Consider the following 15,440-nt stretch of genomic DNA (forward strand, 5'->3'; position numbering starts at 1 on the left):
GATAAGCGATAAGTCACCATGCCTGGTTCACCCACAGTAGACCCGGTTCGCTGCTCTTATTGGCCAGCCAAATTTTGTTCCCTCCCATGGCCGAGCATTATGATTATGATGCCGGTGACCTGAACGTTGGGTCTTTGACGGAACGGCGCCACGATCTCGGCTACCAGACTTCAGCAGCTCCGACAAAGAAGCCAAAGCTTCGGGCCGACCAACTGGCTCCCAATTGAGCTACTCCTAATCTTCTTTTCTGGCTTGTTAGCTCACTGCTTACGCTCTCGTTGAGCCCCTCCTCGAGCCCCTCCTCCTCTTTTCCCGATTCCCGGCGATTCGATTCCATCACAATGGCCAGCTCCTGTGGTGCCCGGTCTGTTCTGAGCATGGCCGTGCAGACGCCTCTGCGCTCGCGGGGGTTCTCGACAACGGTGTGCCAAGCCAAGAACGTCACGCGCGACAACAACCGGTTTCGCGGCGTCAGTCTGCTCCGGCGCTCGGGTCTGCGCGAGCCCGTTTCAGTGTCCAAGGAGCCGCTGCCCAAGCCCAGCGACTACAAACCTGTGGTCCAGCATGACTCGGAGCACGGATTGTGGGGCTTCTTCCCGGCGCCCGGTAAGCTGATGCGCACTCCAATGGAGGATGCGGAACATGGCCGCGCGTGGACGGTCGAGGAGCTGAGAAAAAAGGACTGGGAGGATCTGCATCGCTTATGGTGGGTGTGTCTGCGTGAACGCAATTTGATAGCTACGGCTACGTATGAGCGTATACGCCTGGACATGGGATTCGGTACACAGGAGGCGAGATCCCGGGACGCCCAGGTGAGTTGCGGATGACGAGAATAATCTACTTGTTTGAAACTCGGCTATTAACATGTCTGTTCCAGGTCCGGTTGACGATGAAGCGCATCAAGGCAACGCTAACGGAACGGTATTATGCGTGGGAGGACGCTCGCAAGCTAGCGGAAAATGACACCGAGGTCAACCTATCAGGAGAGGGTGATGCATACATTCCAGCACCGCAGTCAGATGCCGATGTGTTTGCGGAAGATGAGGCATGGGCTGCCAAGCCAGGAGATGTTGCGCAGTCGACTAAACCTGCGGCTGCCCCCAAGACTGTCTAAGGGTAGAGAAGACTGGAAAACACCTTTTTTTCTTCTTCTTCACTGGGCCTTCTGCGGCAATGTTTGCGGGTTGGTTATGGCAAGGCCTTGTATCCCCTTCGAGACTCTGTACACTATTGTTTTCCTTGCTTTCTGCGTCTGTCTCTGCTGTGCGAGCAGAGAGCGCATCTCATGAGGGAAAAAAGATACTGGGGAACTTGTCAATCGGCATGGCACGGCTGTGATGTGTGCGGTCAAGACTCGGACAGCGGCCAAGAGCCAAGGCGAGACTTGCACACTTTGGTGAGCACGGAGGGGCACGGGCAGCGCAGCACGGCAAAGCAGCAAGACAACGAGACCGGCTTGTTGCTTGCGGTTGGTTGATGTCTGGTGAAGACAAGACATGAACTAGACTTGTACCATTTTGTACCATAGCTTTTACATTCACACTGTTTCTCTGTCAAGTGGTGGTGGTGATGCATGTAGACTTGTGTGTGTGTGCGTATGTGTGCTGGATTTGACAGCCAGGGGTGCAAATCTTTGGGGAATTCTTTTGGAGGGGTTGTCTGTGAGAGGGCTGGTTCCTGGCCTCGTTCTGCAATCTCGCCAAGTCCATGGCCAGAAGAGTGCCAAAGAGACAGGGGGGAGGGGAACTGGCTCGGTTGGGCAGATCTGACGCAGTGAAGCTGTCGTGTATAGTTACAGCTAATTACTACATGTGCTACGTGTACTTGTACAGACAGGAAGATCAGAGAAGAAAAAAAAGGAGACATCGAGAAAGGAGAAAGGGGGAGGGGAGGTTGAGAGAGGGCTGGGAGGAGAGGAGAGGGGCAGCGTAGATGAGGAGGCGAGACATGAACAATGGATACAGCAGAACAGCAGCACGGAGCGCTTTTAACAATGGGGAAGCATTGGGCCATATATACCGCCGGGACTGGCCAATAAGACAACACAAGAGCCCCTCTTTGTTGGTGGGCTGAACGATCTGGTTGCATTGCCTGAACAGCATCTTCATGTGAAGGGCTTGAAGGTGTTAGTGTCCAGGGTTATAACGAGCATGCTAGGGTTGGGCATCAGCCAAAAGAACAGAAGTCGCTAACATAGCAGAGGTACCTGCCGGGCAATATTTGCAGCAAAGGTACCTTGCGAGCTTCTGGAGATGAGACAGGCCGGAGGTTAGAGCTTCGTGTTCCTTCGGGATCAGTGCTCCATGCCCCGCTCGGGGTAGCAGTTGCAGGACGCTGAAGGGCGGGGGCTTTAGGGCATTGAAGGACTCTACAGGGCTCTCCAGCGCGTTGCAGGGCTCTGCAGGGCTCTGGTTGCAGGGCCTCCCGCCGGCTCCAAGGGCCCTGCTTACAGGCGCCTCCTCTCCCGCCTCCCACCGCCGCCTCTCTGCGAGCTTGGTCCTCCTCATATTTGAACCTCTGCCTGTCCCCCCTGCCGCCCACGCAATCTCACCTCACTCTCTTCTTCTTCTCCATCGTCCATCGCATCGCCGCTTCTACCGCCCGCTCCAGACTCCAGATTCCCACCCGTTACCGCATACCCACATTCACCGCCGCCATGGAAGAGATCGCCCCCGAGTACGATGTCATTGTGCTGGGCACTGGTATGTTGTGCTGCTACTTGCTTTGCTCTCCTCCTGATCTTGCCCCGCCACCGCCCGCATTCCACGACGTGCCGCTAACATTACCGCTCATCCCAGGCCTGACCGAGTGCATCCTGTCCGGGTAAATACCGCTCCCTTCTGCCCCCGGCTCCGGCTCCGGCTCCAGCTCCGCGACGCCGTCTCGACCGTTCGAATGGGCCTCCTTAGGCGCTCTCGCTAAGGAACTGCACCGCATTATTTCCGGCTTCTAACCCGTCTTCGATACACAGTGTTCTCAGTGTCAAGGGCAAGAAGGTCCTGCATATTGACCGTAATGACCACTACGGCGCGTAAGTTGGCCTGGCCCGGCCCTGAAATACCTGCCAAGATTGTCCTTGCTAACCATTGCTACAGCGAGGCTGCCTCGGTGAACATCGAGACTGTACGGTGATCCCCATACCACCCGACTGACACTCCTTGTCCGCCTTGCTAACATGCCCGGAATACAGCTCTTCAAAAAATACGGAAACTACCAGGCCGGAGAGGAGCCCTGGAAGAAGTACGGCCGTCCCAACGACTGGAACATTGACCTGGTCCCCAAGTTCCTCATGTCCTCGGGCGAGCTGACCCGCATTCTGGTCTCGACCGACGTCACCCGCTACCTCGAGTTCAAGCAGGTTGCCGGCAGCTTTGTCCAACAGGGCTCGGGCTCCAAGGCCACTGTCGCCAAGGTCCCCTCTGATGCTGCCGAGGCCCTCAAGTCGCCTCTGATGGGCATCTTCGAGAAGCGTCGCATGAAGAGCTTCATCGAGTGGGTCGGCACCTTTGATGCCAAGGACCCTGCCACTCACAAGGGTAAGCCGATCGTGGTCTTGCCTCTCCCGCCGTGTCTCGTCTCCATCTTCTAACCAATCCCCTCCGTGCTGCTAGGCCTCAACATGTCCACCTGCACCCTCAAGGAGGTCTTTGACAAATTCGGCCTTGAAACTGGCACCCGCGACTTTATCGGCCACGCCATGGCCCTGTACGTCAACGACGAGTTCCTGACCAAGACTGGCGCCGCCCCAGATGCCATTGAGCGCATCAAGCTGTACGGCAACTCGGTTGCCCGCTACGGCAAGTCCCCCTACATCTACCCCCTGTACGGACTTGGCGAGCTGCCCCAGGGCTTTGCCCGTCTGTCTGCCATCTACGGCGGTACCTACATGCTCAACGCCGACGTCAACGAGTTTGTCTACGACGGCGACAAGGTCAGTGGCATCAAGGCCACTATGATTAACCCCAACGACGACACCAAGTTTGAGTTCCAGACCAAGGCCAAGGCCATTCTCGCCGACCCCTCGTACTTCCCTGGCAAGGCCAAGGTTGTCGGCCACGTTCTGCGTGCCATCTGCATCCTGAAGCACCCCCTGGCCGGCACCAACGAGTCCGACTCTTGCCAGGTCATCATCCCCCAGTCGCAGGTTGGCCGCAAGAACGATGTCTACATTGCCTGCGTCTCGTCGGCCCACAACGTCTGCCCCAAGGGCTACTGGATCGCCATTGTGTCCACCATTGCCGAGACCGAGGCCAACCACCACCTCGAGCTGCAAGACGGCCTGACCCGGTTAGGCGCCATCGAGGAGCAGTTCATGGGCCCTCCGATCCCCATCTACGAGCCCACCTCGGACGGCAAGGCCGACAACGTCTTCATTTCCAAGAGCTACGACGCGACCAGCCACTTTGAGACCACCACCGACGACGTGCGTGACATTTACCGCCGTTACGCCGGCGAGGAGCTGATTGTCGACGGTCTCCGTGAGGTGACTGTGGCCGAGGAGTAAGCGGCCAGGCAGGCCAGCCTGACGTACTATTGTATGAGATTGCCTTTGGTTAAACATGTATATGCACTGCCTCTGCTGTTGGGATGACATGCAGCTGCCCTTTTATACCCACCTAATAAGAAACAATGTTATCCAGAGCTAGAATGAACTTGCCATGTTGTAGACACAAGGGCACACACAAACAGATAGAGAGAGACAGAAGGAGTAAATGTAGAAAAGATACTTTTAAAACAAACTAGAAACAAGATGCAGACAGAGTAGAAACGTGGCGTAAAAAGAAAAATAGAAGATGTCATTCATTCCCAGGAGATATCATTGGAGGCGCCGAAGAAGAGGTAGTCAAGTAGACGGAAACAAGAGGAAACAACAAAGGCGGACAAGACGCGTCTCGACAGCCCTCTTTTGGCTGAACAGAGTGGCATTTGCTTGCTGAGATAGAAAATGGAGGGGAGGGAGAAGGAAGAAAAGAGGCACGACGTCGTCAAGCGGCGTAAAAGCAAAAAGGCAGAATGAGGGACGTATAAAGAAAGAGGATATGAAAAAAGGAGTAAAAAAAAAAGACCCAAATAGAAGCATAACGACCGAGAAAGCAAAGAGGGAGAAAAAACAAGACAGAAAAAAAAAACCAGCCCAAGCCCAGAAGAGGGCTCTCTCCCTCGTTCGCCTTTTTTTTCTTTTTTATCCTTCTTTCTTTTGTTTTCCACTGTTTGCAAGCCTTGGCTTCTGAGCGAGTGCGTGCGGGCGTCCTCGAAGCGCAAGAACAGCAGCCATACTTGTGCACAGAGCCAAATGCCTTGTTTTGTTTTTTGTTTTAACGGCGGTTGTTCTTGCCAATACCGCGCTTTCCAGCAACCAGATGCTTTGTCAGCGACGCAACAGTGTGGCGATCGGCTTCTCCCTGGCGGGCCATGCGGTTCATCTTCTTCTGGCCCAGCTTGGCCAGGCGCTCGGTCTTGGAGCGGGACTCGGCGGTCTGCACGCCGTCCTCGCGGCGGTTCATGCGCGAGACGCTGCGCACGCGGCTCATGGCGCGGATGCGTTGGCGCGCTGCGTCGTTGTTGTTGTCGTCGTCCATGTCCATGGCGTCCGGGTCGGCGGTGGCGGCGCGCGAGAGCGAGCGGCCGCGGCCGCGCGGCGCGTTGCCCGGGTCCTGCTTGGCGCGCGACGTGATGGACGTCGTGTCGACACCCAGCACGTCCAGACCTTCTTCCAGCTCGGACAGCGGCACCTTGCGCGCGGAGCGGGGGATGATGGCCTGGTTCTTCAGGCGCTTCTTCATGCGGGCCTCGTTGCGGATCATGGCCTGCTTCTCGCGGATCATCTCGGCCTTCTTCATGATGCCTTGTTCCTCGTCGTTGTACTCGTCGTCCTCGGACTCGTAGAAGCCCTCGGCCTCGAGGCGCTCTTCCTCGTCCTCGAGCGCCTGCAGCTTGGACTCGATCTCGGGGTCGACGTAATCGTAGACGTTCTTGCCGTCCAGCACCTCGGGGATCTTGTCGTATTTCCACTCGTCGTTCTTGAGCATCCAATCAGCACGCATGTCGACGTTGAAGACACCAGCACCACCGTTTTGCTCCTCGACGTCGCGCGCCAGGGTGCGACGCTCGGCGTCGCTCTTGTCGTACTTTTTGAGGTTCTTGATGCCCTCGGGGATAAAGGTCTCCAGGGTCTGGCCGCCCATGGGAGTAGCCACGTGAATACGTGACATGACCTCGGCCAGACGGCCGCTGATGGCGCCGGCGGCACCAGTGCCGGCCTTCATCTTCTGTGAGACACGCTCGGCAATCAGACGCTCGCAGGCCGCGTTCTTGGCCTCTTGCACACCCTCGCCGGTGTTGCACGAGAGCTCCAGCAGCTCAACCTCACCGGGCTTGAGGATGGCGTCGAGCTGGCTCTTGAGCTCGGGCTCCAGGCCCTCGGGCCGCGTAATGTCGATCTTGTTGATGGCAATGAAGACAATCTTGTTGGAGAACAAGGGCTTGATGCTCTTGAACAGGTTAATCTGGGCCTGAACGGGGTAACCGCACTGCTCGGACAGATCCATAAAGTACAGGATGACGGAGCGCAGATGGGCAATGGCAGTGACGGACTGCATCTCGATGGTGTTCATCTCCTCCAGGCTGTGATCGAGGATACCGGGGGTATCGATGGCGGCAAAGCGCAGGTACTTGTAATCAAAGTGGCCCACAAAGAGCGACTTGGTGGTGAAGGCATAGGGCTGGACGTCGACGTCGGCGCGCGAAATCGAGCGCAGGAAGCTGCTCTTGCCGGTGTTGGGGAAGCCGCAGATGACGAGCGTGCGGGTGTTGGGGTCGATGGAGGGCAGACGACCCAGATGCTGGCGTACCTGATCCAGGTACAGCAGAGGGTCCTTGAGCCTCTTGCAGATGGTAGCCATGCGACCCAGAGCAGCGCGCTTGAGCTGCTTGCACTGGAAGAGCGACTGGGCGTACTTGATCAGACGCACATAGTCACGCGAGATGGTCTCGATCAGGCCCTTGGCCGTGGACAGCTGGCCCAGGGCAATCTTGAAATGGTCCTGGTCATACAGGGTGTTGAAAAGATCGCGGTGGAAGGGGTGGCAGCTTGTCAGACGAGGGAAGCTGTCGAGGATGGCGGCGAACTTTTCGGAAAAGGTCTCTTGCGTGAACTTGACCTTGCGGGTGTAGAAGGCGCGGATACGCGAGATCACTAGACGAGAGCGGGCGGGTGAGTAAGAGCGGGCGGACGGAGGCGGCGGAGAGACGAGCGTGCCGGCCGGGCCTGGAGCAGCGGCCACGGCCGCGAGGCGGACAAGAAGGACATGGACATACTGAAGCCAGAGCGAATCTGGGTGGGCAGGCGGCGCTGGGTGCCGCTCAGGACAATGTCCAGGAACTCCTGCGACGTAGGCACAGGAGGGATGTCCTTGAACGAAGTGCGCAGAGACATGATGGGCGATGGGTGGCGGAGGGCTGATTCTTTTTTTTTTTCTTTGTATGAGGGAAGCCGAAAAGAGAAAACCACCGACCGTGACAACGCTATCGAGAAGCGAACAAGTGAAGAAGAAGAAGGAAAAAAAAAAGAAGAGATCCCCAAGGCCGGATAGGTCGACGGAGGCGGCAGGCAACTTTTTTTTTCTTTTTTTTTTTTTTTTCGCTGGATCAAATGCCAAAGGCGGTGAGCGACAATATTTGATTTTTCTGCATGTCTTTTTTTTCTGGTGTCCCCGCTTTGCCACTTGTCTTATCTTATCGATTACAGAGATCGACAGCCGGCTGAAAGACAACCCCTCCCTCCCTCCAAACCGCGATCGACTTACATGGTCCGCACGAACAATCTTTGAGATGCACACAATTCGCCTGTTGGCGGCGCTGTGCGGACATGTGAAACGGCAGATCGGGGTTTAGAGACTGGCCGGCTGACGCGCGGTAGTAGAGATGAGGCCTGTCTATAGCGATGCTTGGCTGGCGGTACAAGTAACATGCAATTAACTATACAAATCTCTGTACTAATGGTTAGTAGCCGCTGCTCAGTCTCCCAAGCTGCGGGCGGAGCTGATTGGTTGGCCGCGAAATTTCTTAGTCCCGCTTCTCCTCTTTGCGTTTCTTCTTTGGCCGACCAGATATCGGGCCTCTCTTTTCCTTCTTCTCCTCCTGCCTTTTCACCATACGCTTTTCCTCTTGACACCCGCCACGCCCAAAATGTCATCCTCTGCTCTCCCTCCCCACAAGGCCGCCTTTCTCAAGGCCGCCATCGACGGCAACATTCTCAAGTTTGGCACCTTTACGCTCAAGAGCGGCCGCCAGTCGCCCTACTTTTTCAACGCCGGCGACTTCTACCGCGCCGACCTGCTGGCGGCGCTGTCGCAGGCCTACGCCAAGACGATTGCCGATGCCGCTGCCGCCGGCCTCGAGTTCGACGTCGTCTTTGGCCCCGCCTACAAGGGCATCCCGCTGGCCACCATGGCCACGCTGGCGCTCGGCTCCATGGGCCCGCAGTACGCCGGCGTGTGCTACTCGTTCGATCGCAAGGAGGCCAAGGACCACGGCGAGGGCGGCAACATTGTTGGCTGCCCGCTCAAGGGCAAGCGCGTGCTGATTGTCGACGACGTCGTGACGGCCGGCACTGCCAAGCGCGAGGCCATTGCCAAGATCACCAAGGAGGGTGGCCAGGTTGTCGGCATTGTTGTGGCTGTCGACCGCATGGAGAAGCTGCCCTCGCCCGACGGCGACGACTCGAAGCCCATGCCTAGCGCCATTGGCGAGCTGAAGAAGGAGTATAACCTGCCCATCTACGCTATTCTGACTCTGGACGACATTATCAGCGGCATGAAGGACTTTGCCGCGCCTGAGGAGGTCAAGCGCGCCGAAGAGTACCGTGCCAAGTACAAGGCTTCGGACTAGACGGGTAGTCTGCGGAGGGAGCGGTCATGCTACCAGAACACCTGATGAGACATCTGCAGACAAGAACGCAAACAAACACAAGTTGGAAAATACGGAGGAGTCGACAGCCAGCACACTGATTCGGGGTTGGTGGACCTGGAGGATTATTATCTAGATATACCTTTCTTTCTTTTAGCGTACAGGGAAGAAGCGGACCCCAGACTGTAGACATCAAGATACAGCCACACTGCACACTGGATACCATGTTTGATACTGCCAGCACCATCTAAGAGGCCTGGGACGTTTTTGATATATGCTGTACATGAGTAACGCTGTCTAGTTCTTCGTTGAGAGGGTCTATGCGTTTACCGGTCAGTATGTGGATGTCCCGTGGTTCTCGTTGTGTTGGGTCGGTGTCTCGGTGTCTCGGCACAGTGGGAGCAGACAGAGGGTCATCTGCCTGAATGTTTGTATGAGTATTGCATGTACGGCTTACCATGTCGTTCCAACCACCACCGCCAAACGTCGCCAGACTCTGGCCGATGGAGCGAGTGTAGCCCAGGGCAGTGTACATTTCCAAGAGGTGCTGTTTGGGTGTTCGGCGAGTTCTCAGTCAGCAGGGATCAAGGCACCGCGGGGAGAGGACTGGCACTTACGTCCTGGCACAGCAGCGCAATGCTGTCGATGTCCGATGCCTCGGTCATGCGGCGGACATAGCTGGCCATGAGCTTGCGGCCCAGGCCCTTGCGCTGCACGGCGTGCACGCAGGCAAACGAGTGCACGGCAGCCGTAGAGCCGGCGCGCGCCTTGGAGCCAGCGCGCCAGCCCGCAGGCACAGCCATGTCGTCGTCGGCAACAACGGGGTTGGGCGAGCGCGTCGCAATGGTGTGGCACACGAGGAACCACTTCCCATCGCCGCTAGCCCCGTCGGCGGCCGGGGGCGAGCCCGCAAGACGCTGTGTCGGCAGCGGCTTGCCGTCTAGGAGCGCAGTGGGCGGGGCCTTGAGGAAGAGACCGAGGCAGAGCTCCGGGTAGTACTTGAGGCGGTACTCGAACTGGGCCTCGGGTTAGCGACAGTGGCGGGGTGGGCGGAGGTCGGGGACGTACTTTTTCGCGGGTGGCGCGGTATCTGGGGTCTACGAAGGCATCGTTCTCAACCAGCTCGCAAGCGTCAATGTCATCAAGGGTTAGTTGGCGGATGCCAGCCTCAAAGGGCAGACCGGAGTTGGGGACGGGTTCCATTGGGGGAGGTGGGTGAGGGTGAGTATGAGCAAAGCGTGTTAGTGCAGGTATGAGGACTGATGATGCGTGTGCGATCAACACCTGTAGACCGCCAGAAAAGAGACGACTAGCCTGCTTTTATGGTGCTCCTCTAGGCGGTGACTCGTCGCGACAAGCTCCACGAAGCCTAGTCCATGCAAGTGGTCCATCGCAGGGCGTGGCTGGACTTGTGAAAAAGTACAAGAGTGACACATTAGGGTGGCTGAGTTTGAATTTGGTGATGGCCCAGCTTGTAGAGATTGTCTAGCAGGCAAAGCTTGACTCAGAACTTGAGAGTCAGGCCGGGGCTTCTGGCGGCTCCGGCGTAGTATCGCCGGCCTGACCGGAGGGTTCTAGGGTCCTGCAGTCCGGGGCTTGCAGTAGACACGTCAGGCACGATGGCCTTAAATTACGGGGCCTGCAGCGTGTCGTTGGCAGGTTTACTAATAGCTAGATACAGGGGGGTACAGCCTGTAGCAGCAGGAATCACACTACAGGCCCCCCCCCCATAATACAGCCCTATAATTTCCCTCTACAGCACTACACACGACCACCGCCCGCCATGTCAGAACCTACGCAGAGCCTCGCTACAACGGAACGGACGGCCTTTCTATCGTCCGTTCTGTCCTGCTGTCTATGACAAATGACCGTTTGTCTTTTGTTTGCGAGCCACTTCCACGCAATTCCGCTTGATTCGGTGGCTTGATCGCGGGCTCCGAGACAGTGCTGGCCGACCTGAAAGCCGCCCTTGACATGCCCCCAAGGGCCCTATAAATACAGCGCCCACCAGCCCCCTTAGCCCCACTGTAGCTCCGCTCCTCCAAGCTGCCCTTGGCCTGCCAAACCAGACCATCAACCCGTGGCTCGGCTTTTCTCGTGCCTCCGCTTCATCGTCCCGCTCGCAGCCGCCCCAGCCTGACTTTTCCTCGGCATCGTATCCTCTGCTCTGCCCCGAACTGCCGTCCGCCGTCTTCCCCGCCTCGCAATTCCCCGCCCATCGCCGCCATGTAAGCTCTGTCCGCCCCGTCTTGAGGACACCGCACAAAGCCATCACGATCCCGCCCAGCTAACCTAGCCGCCGTGGCCGTGCCGCCATCTGCAGGAGAATAACGCTCAACATCACGAACCCCGAGCTGGGCGATGACCAGGACATGCTGCTGACCCTGGAAATCTTCCCCGACATGACGCTCGAGACGCTCTGCGACTCCATCCGCACCGAGACCCAGATCCCCAACACCTCTCAGCACATCTACCACAACGGCACGCTGATTGCCGACCGCGTCAAGACCCTGGAGGAGATGGGCATCGTGGACGGCGACATGCTTGCCCTACACGTCCGCAAAGTGCGAGCTGCCGCCGCCCCTGGTTCCGACTCCCGAGCCGCCCAACCGGCCGCCGCCTCCGCCAGCCAGCCGCACCGGCCCAACGCCGCTGCTGCCCCCACCATGGACAGCATCCGCAACAACCCCGAGCTGCTGCGGCTCCAGCTGCTCGGCTCGCCCGAGGCCCGCGCCCACCTGCAGCGCGCCCAGCCGGCTCTGGCCGAGGCCCTCGACGACCCCGCGCGCTTCGCAAGCCTGCTGCAGCAGAACTTCAACAGAGACATGGACGAGCGCCGCGCCCGCCAGGACCAGATCGACCGTTGGAACGCCGACCCGTTCGATGTCGAGTCTCAGGCGCGCATCGAGGAGATGATCCGCCAGGAGCGCGTCATGGAAAACCTGCAGAATGCTATGGAATACAACCCCGAAGGTGAGTCCGCGTCCACACCGACGGACCCCCTCCCCGACAGTCTCCCACGCTAACTCTTACCCCGCTCTCTCCGCTCCGTTTAGTCTTTGGCCGCGTCCACATGCTCTACCTCGACGTTGAAATCAACGGAACCATCGTCAAGGCCATGGTTGATTCCGGTGCCCAAGCCACCGTCATGTCGCCGTCGTGCGCCGAGAGCTGCGGCATCATGCGCCTGGTCGACAAGCGCTTCTCCGGCATTGCCCGCGGCGTCGGCACCGCCAACATCATTGGCCGCGTGCACCTGTTTCAGATCAAGATTGGCAACATGTTTCTGCCCTGCAGCTTCACCGTCATGGAGGGCAAGTCGGTGGACCTACTGCTCGGCCTTGATATGCTCAAGCGCCACCAGGCCACCATCGACCTGGCCCGCGATCGCCTGATTATCCAGGGCGAGGAGGTGCCGTTCCTTGGCGAGGCCGAGATCCCCAAGATGTCCGAGGCCGACGACGAGACCGCCCAGGTCGACGGCCCTGCCGGCACCACCATCGACTCGCGCTCCGGTGCTATTTCCACCCCCGCCGACCCTCAGCCTGCGCCCGGCACTGCCGCTGCCCACGCCGCTGCCGAGCGCCAGGCCGCCGCCTCTGCCCCCGCGTCGATCCCAGCGACGACTGGCCCGTCACCTAGCGCGGCAGCTGTGGCGGCGCCGGTGCAGCAGCAGCAACCGGGCAGCGAGTTCCCCGAGAGCGACATCGAGCAGCTGGTGGCTCTTGGATTCCCGAGAGCAGGCGCCATCAATGCTCTGCAAGCTGCGGGCGGAAACGTCGAAGTTGCGGCGGGGCTGCTCTTTGGAGCTTAGAAGGGAGGCAGACCCCTCGGGATGGAAATCACAAATAGAAAGCTGGCTGTCAGGTCAAGGTGAAACCAGCCATTCATGATCAGGCGGGCCCAGTCAGTGTTTAATGCAAGTGTAAATCAGTATTAATTTCCGCTTTTCGGTTGCTTTCTTTGATGTCTATGTCCCAGCAATGGTAAACCCTCTCTTACGTCTGGCGGCCAACGCCCTCACCGCAGCTTGTACACACACGGCTTTAAAATAGAATCCTCATCCAGCTCCTCCTCATCACCCTCGCCACCAACCGGCCACTTCTTCTTCTTCTGCTGGCCATTGGCTGCCTTGCCGTACTTGTCGACATTCTTGCCCTTGACAGGCGCCGCCGCCTTGATAAAGTGCATCTTGACAAACATGCGATTTGACAGGTCAATCGCCTCAGCCGGCTCGCCGTGCAGCACGAACCCACGCTTCTGCAGCGCCGCGACAAACGCCGACACGTCCGTCTCCTGCCGCTGGTCCATCTCGCCGTCCACTTCGATCGCCAGCTCCTTGCGCTGGCCCTCCATCTGCCGCTCCTTGTCCTCCTTGCTCGGCTTCTTAGCCAGCGCCGCGGCCTTCTTGCGGTTGCCGACCGAGTGCGCCACGACGTTGCGGCCGGGCGCCGCGCCGCCCGCCGGGCCGCCGACGCGGCCAAAGCGCGACTTGATCTCCGACACCCACAGCTCGCCCTTCCAGTGGAGGATGCGGTACGCCTCGTCGATAAAGTCGAGCCAGTTGGTGCCCATGAGCGCCAGGCAAAAGACAGCCACGTCGACCGCGCCGTCCTCCAGCGGCACATTGGCAATGTCGGCCGCCGTGATCAGCGGCGTCGGCGCGTGCAGATCAAAGCTGTGCACGCGCACGCGCAAGCCCTCAGCCTCAGCCTGCAGCGTGTGTGCCAGCTTGGCGTCGCCGCAGCCCATGTCGGCCATGATGCACGTGCCCTGCGTGCGCGGCAGCGGCGTAACAGCCAGGCTAGCGTAGCTGACCTTTTCGGGCTTGGCGCCGCGGCGCACATAGGGCGCGCGGTGTGCCGCACGCGCGCGCACCAGCGCCACGTAGCCGTCGACGGGGTTCTCGGGCCACACCTCCACCTGCTGCCGGAAGCCGGCATGGTACTCCTCAAACAGCTCGGGTGTTGTGCTGAACAATTTCAATGCTTCGTCGGATGGCCGCGTGTATAGCGTCTCGTTCAGGTGGCGAAAGCGTGCGGGAATCAGCTTGGCGCGCATGGCACGCTGCAGCGGCGTGAGCTTGGCGGCAGCCGGGCCAGCGAGTGGTGCCAGGGGAGCCGGAGCTGGCGGTGTTTGCGTGGGCTGCTGGTCCTTCTTTTTGTGCTCCTTTTTCGCAGATTTGTTCTTTTTGGTATCCTTGGTCTCGGTGGCGGGCTTGCTCGGCTGTTGCTTCTTCTCCTCTTGGGACTGGGACTCGGACTGGGTCTTGTTCTTCTGCTTCTTAGCAGGGGCAGTTTGAGCCGGTGTCTCGGCAGCCGCCTCCGCAGCATCAGTCTTCTTCTCTTGACTCGCAGCGCCGTTCTTCTTCGCCTTCTTCGACACTGGCGGCGTAGGCGCCGTCTTGCCCTCAATCACCGACTCCCACAGATCCGCCACATTATCAACGTTGACATCGGGCTGGGCCTCGACACCGCCGCGCTTCCGCTTGCGGGGCTTCTTGACGGGAACTACCGGTTCGCCGGCTGCTTTAGCAACGTTAGCAGCGTTGACGGCGGCCTGTGTCAAGCTCTCTTTCTTCAGCTTGCCGGCGGCCACGGACCAGCCTTTGACGGCGAACATTGTTGTTTTCGGGAGAGCAGAGCGACTCAGTGTTCGGTCAGTGGAATTGGCCAAAACGAAATTCGTAGGTCGAGAGGGGGAAGCCAGACAGATTCCGGGCGTGACTCCAACGTTTATGGAAACTTTGGTTTAGCTGTTGTCGATGGCGATGTCTTTGGTGCGCAAGCCAAAGAAACAGAAACGAAAATTGTTGAAGAAAAGTTTAAGTGGGGCGATAAGGCGATAGCACAGATCCTAGCTTACCGCAACCCTAACACATAGTTGTGTAACATGAAGTCGGGGCAACGGAAATGATGGTGGGTGCTGGCTCAACGAGGCAAAAGGTAGATGAAACATGATTATCGTTGACTTTAGTGGTCTATCACTGATGTATTGTATATTATTTAGTTATTCATGCACAACACATGGCATTTTCTAACGAGTAACCACCAGAGTACTAGACAATGGTACTAGACACCAAGGGCCGACAGCATGAAACATGCGGAATACAGGCGCACATCACTGGGTAAGAAAGCCCAAGAGACTGGCCGCCTGGTAAAGCCTAGCCCTGCAACGGCGCCACAACAGTGGAACGTAGCCTTTTTCCCAGTCCTAATTTACAGAGGCCGTTGGTCAAAAAGAGCGGGGAGGCAAGTCGGCATGGGGTTGGAGTGGAACACGTTCTAAAAAGGGAGGCGCAAAAATGCATCATCACAGCAGACACTGACTCAGAACAGGCCTAGACATAGGAGACAAGGAAGGAAAGACGAACAAGACTTGGAGAGTGTTTTGAGAGGGCAGTTGGAGCCGGGAGCCCGGGAACCTCTATGCATGGAGGGGAAATAAAGAGAGAAAAGCATCAGAGACATCTCCAGGTCTGCCGCTGCTGTTGCTGCTGGGATTGTGGCTGGTCTGCATAGAGCCAGCAGAGG

At 58.2% G+C, this 15,440-nt stretch overlaps 7 protein-coding genes across 7 annotated transcripts; 4 read left to right on the top strand and 3 right to left on the bottom strand.

The window, feature by feature from the left end:
- Positions 1 to 341: 341 nt before the first annotated feature.
- BROUX77_008030 (uncharacterized protein) lies at positions 342 to 1,114 on the top strand (the record flags this gene model as incomplete). The annotated part of the gene is made up of 2 exons (XM_073753190.1): positions 342 to 812; positions 878 to 1,114. 2 exons carry the CDS (start codon positions 342 to 344, stop codon positions 1,112 to 1,114), a joined length of 708 nt encoding a protein of 235 aa, XP_073602323.1.
- A 1,542-nt stretch (positions 1,115 to 2,656) lies between these two features.
- On the top strand, positions 2,657 to 4,504 carry BROUX77_008031 (uncharacterized protein; the record flags this gene model as incomplete). Its single annotated transcript, XM_073753191.1, has 6 exons — positions 2,657 to 2,702; positions 2,799 to 2,823; positions 2,972 to 3,031; positions 3,096 to 3,123; positions 3,191 to 3,536; positions 3,612 to 4,504. The coding sequence occupies 6 exons, from the start codon at positions 2,657 to 2,659 to the stop codon at positions 4,502 to 4,504; spliced, it is 1,398 nt and encodes a 465-aa protein (XP_073602324.1).
- Positions 4,505 to 5,315: 811 nt separating this feature from the next.
- BROUX77_008032 (uncharacterized protein) lies at positions 5,316 to 7,435 on the bottom strand (the record flags this gene model as incomplete). The annotated part of the gene is made up of 2 exons (XM_073753192.1): positions 5,316 to 7,195; positions 7,318 to 7,435. 2 exons carry the CDS (start codon positions 7,433 to 7,435, stop codon positions 5,316 to 5,318), a joined length of 1,998 nt encoding a protein of 665 aa, XP_073602325.1.
- Positions 7,436 to 8,187: 752 nt separating this feature from the next.
- Positions 8,188 to 8,889, top strand: BROUX77_008033 (uncharacterized protein; the record flags this gene model as incomplete). The annotated part of the gene is made up of 1 exon (XM_073753193.1): positions 8,188 to 8,889. One exon carries the CDS (start codon positions 8,188 to 8,190, stop codon positions 8,887 to 8,889), a length of 702 nt encoding a protein of 233 aa, XP_073602326.1.
- Positions 8,890 to 9,204: 315 nt separating this feature from the next.
- BROUX77_008034 (uncharacterized protein) lies at positions 9,205 to 10,110 on the bottom strand (the record flags this gene model as incomplete). Its single annotated transcript, XM_073753194.1, has 4 exons — positions 9,205 to 9,225; positions 9,365 to 9,454; positions 9,525 to 9,923; positions 9,976 to 10,110. The coding sequence occupies 4 exons, from the start codon at positions 10,108 to 10,110 to the stop codon at positions 9,205 to 9,207; spliced, it is 645 nt and encodes a 214-aa protein (XP_073602327.1).
- A 1,199-nt stretch (positions 10,111 to 11,309) lies between these two features.
- Positions 11,310 to 12,721, top strand: BROUX77_008035 (uncharacterized protein; the record flags this gene model as incomplete). Its single annotated transcript, XM_073753195.1, has 2 exons — positions 11,310 to 11,880; positions 11,964 to 12,721. 2 exons carry the CDS (start codon positions 11,310 to 11,312, stop codon positions 12,719 to 12,721), a joined length of 1,329 nt encoding a protein of 442 aa, XP_073602328.1.
- A 206-nt stretch (positions 12,722 to 12,927) lies between these two features.
- Positions 12,928 to 14,529, bottom strand: BROUX77_008036 (uncharacterized protein; the record flags this gene model as incomplete). Its single annotated transcript, XM_073753197.1, has 1 exon — positions 12,928 to 14,529. One exon carries the CDS (start codon positions 14,527 to 14,529, stop codon positions 12,928 to 12,930), a length of 1,602 nt encoding a protein of 533 aa, XP_073602329.1.
- Positions 14,530 to 15,440: the final 911 nt, after the last annotated feature.

This window comes from Berkeleyomyces rouxiae (assembly GCF_048999995.1).
Source record: "Berkeleyomyces rouxiae strain 22BRR77 chromosome Unknown BrBRR77_ptg000012l, whole genome shotgun sequence".
In the NCBI taxonomy this organism is placed as follows: domain Eukaryota; kingdom Fungi; phylum Ascomycota; class Sordariomycetes; order Microascales; family Ceratocystidaceae; genus Berkeleyomyces; species Berkeleyomyces rouxiae.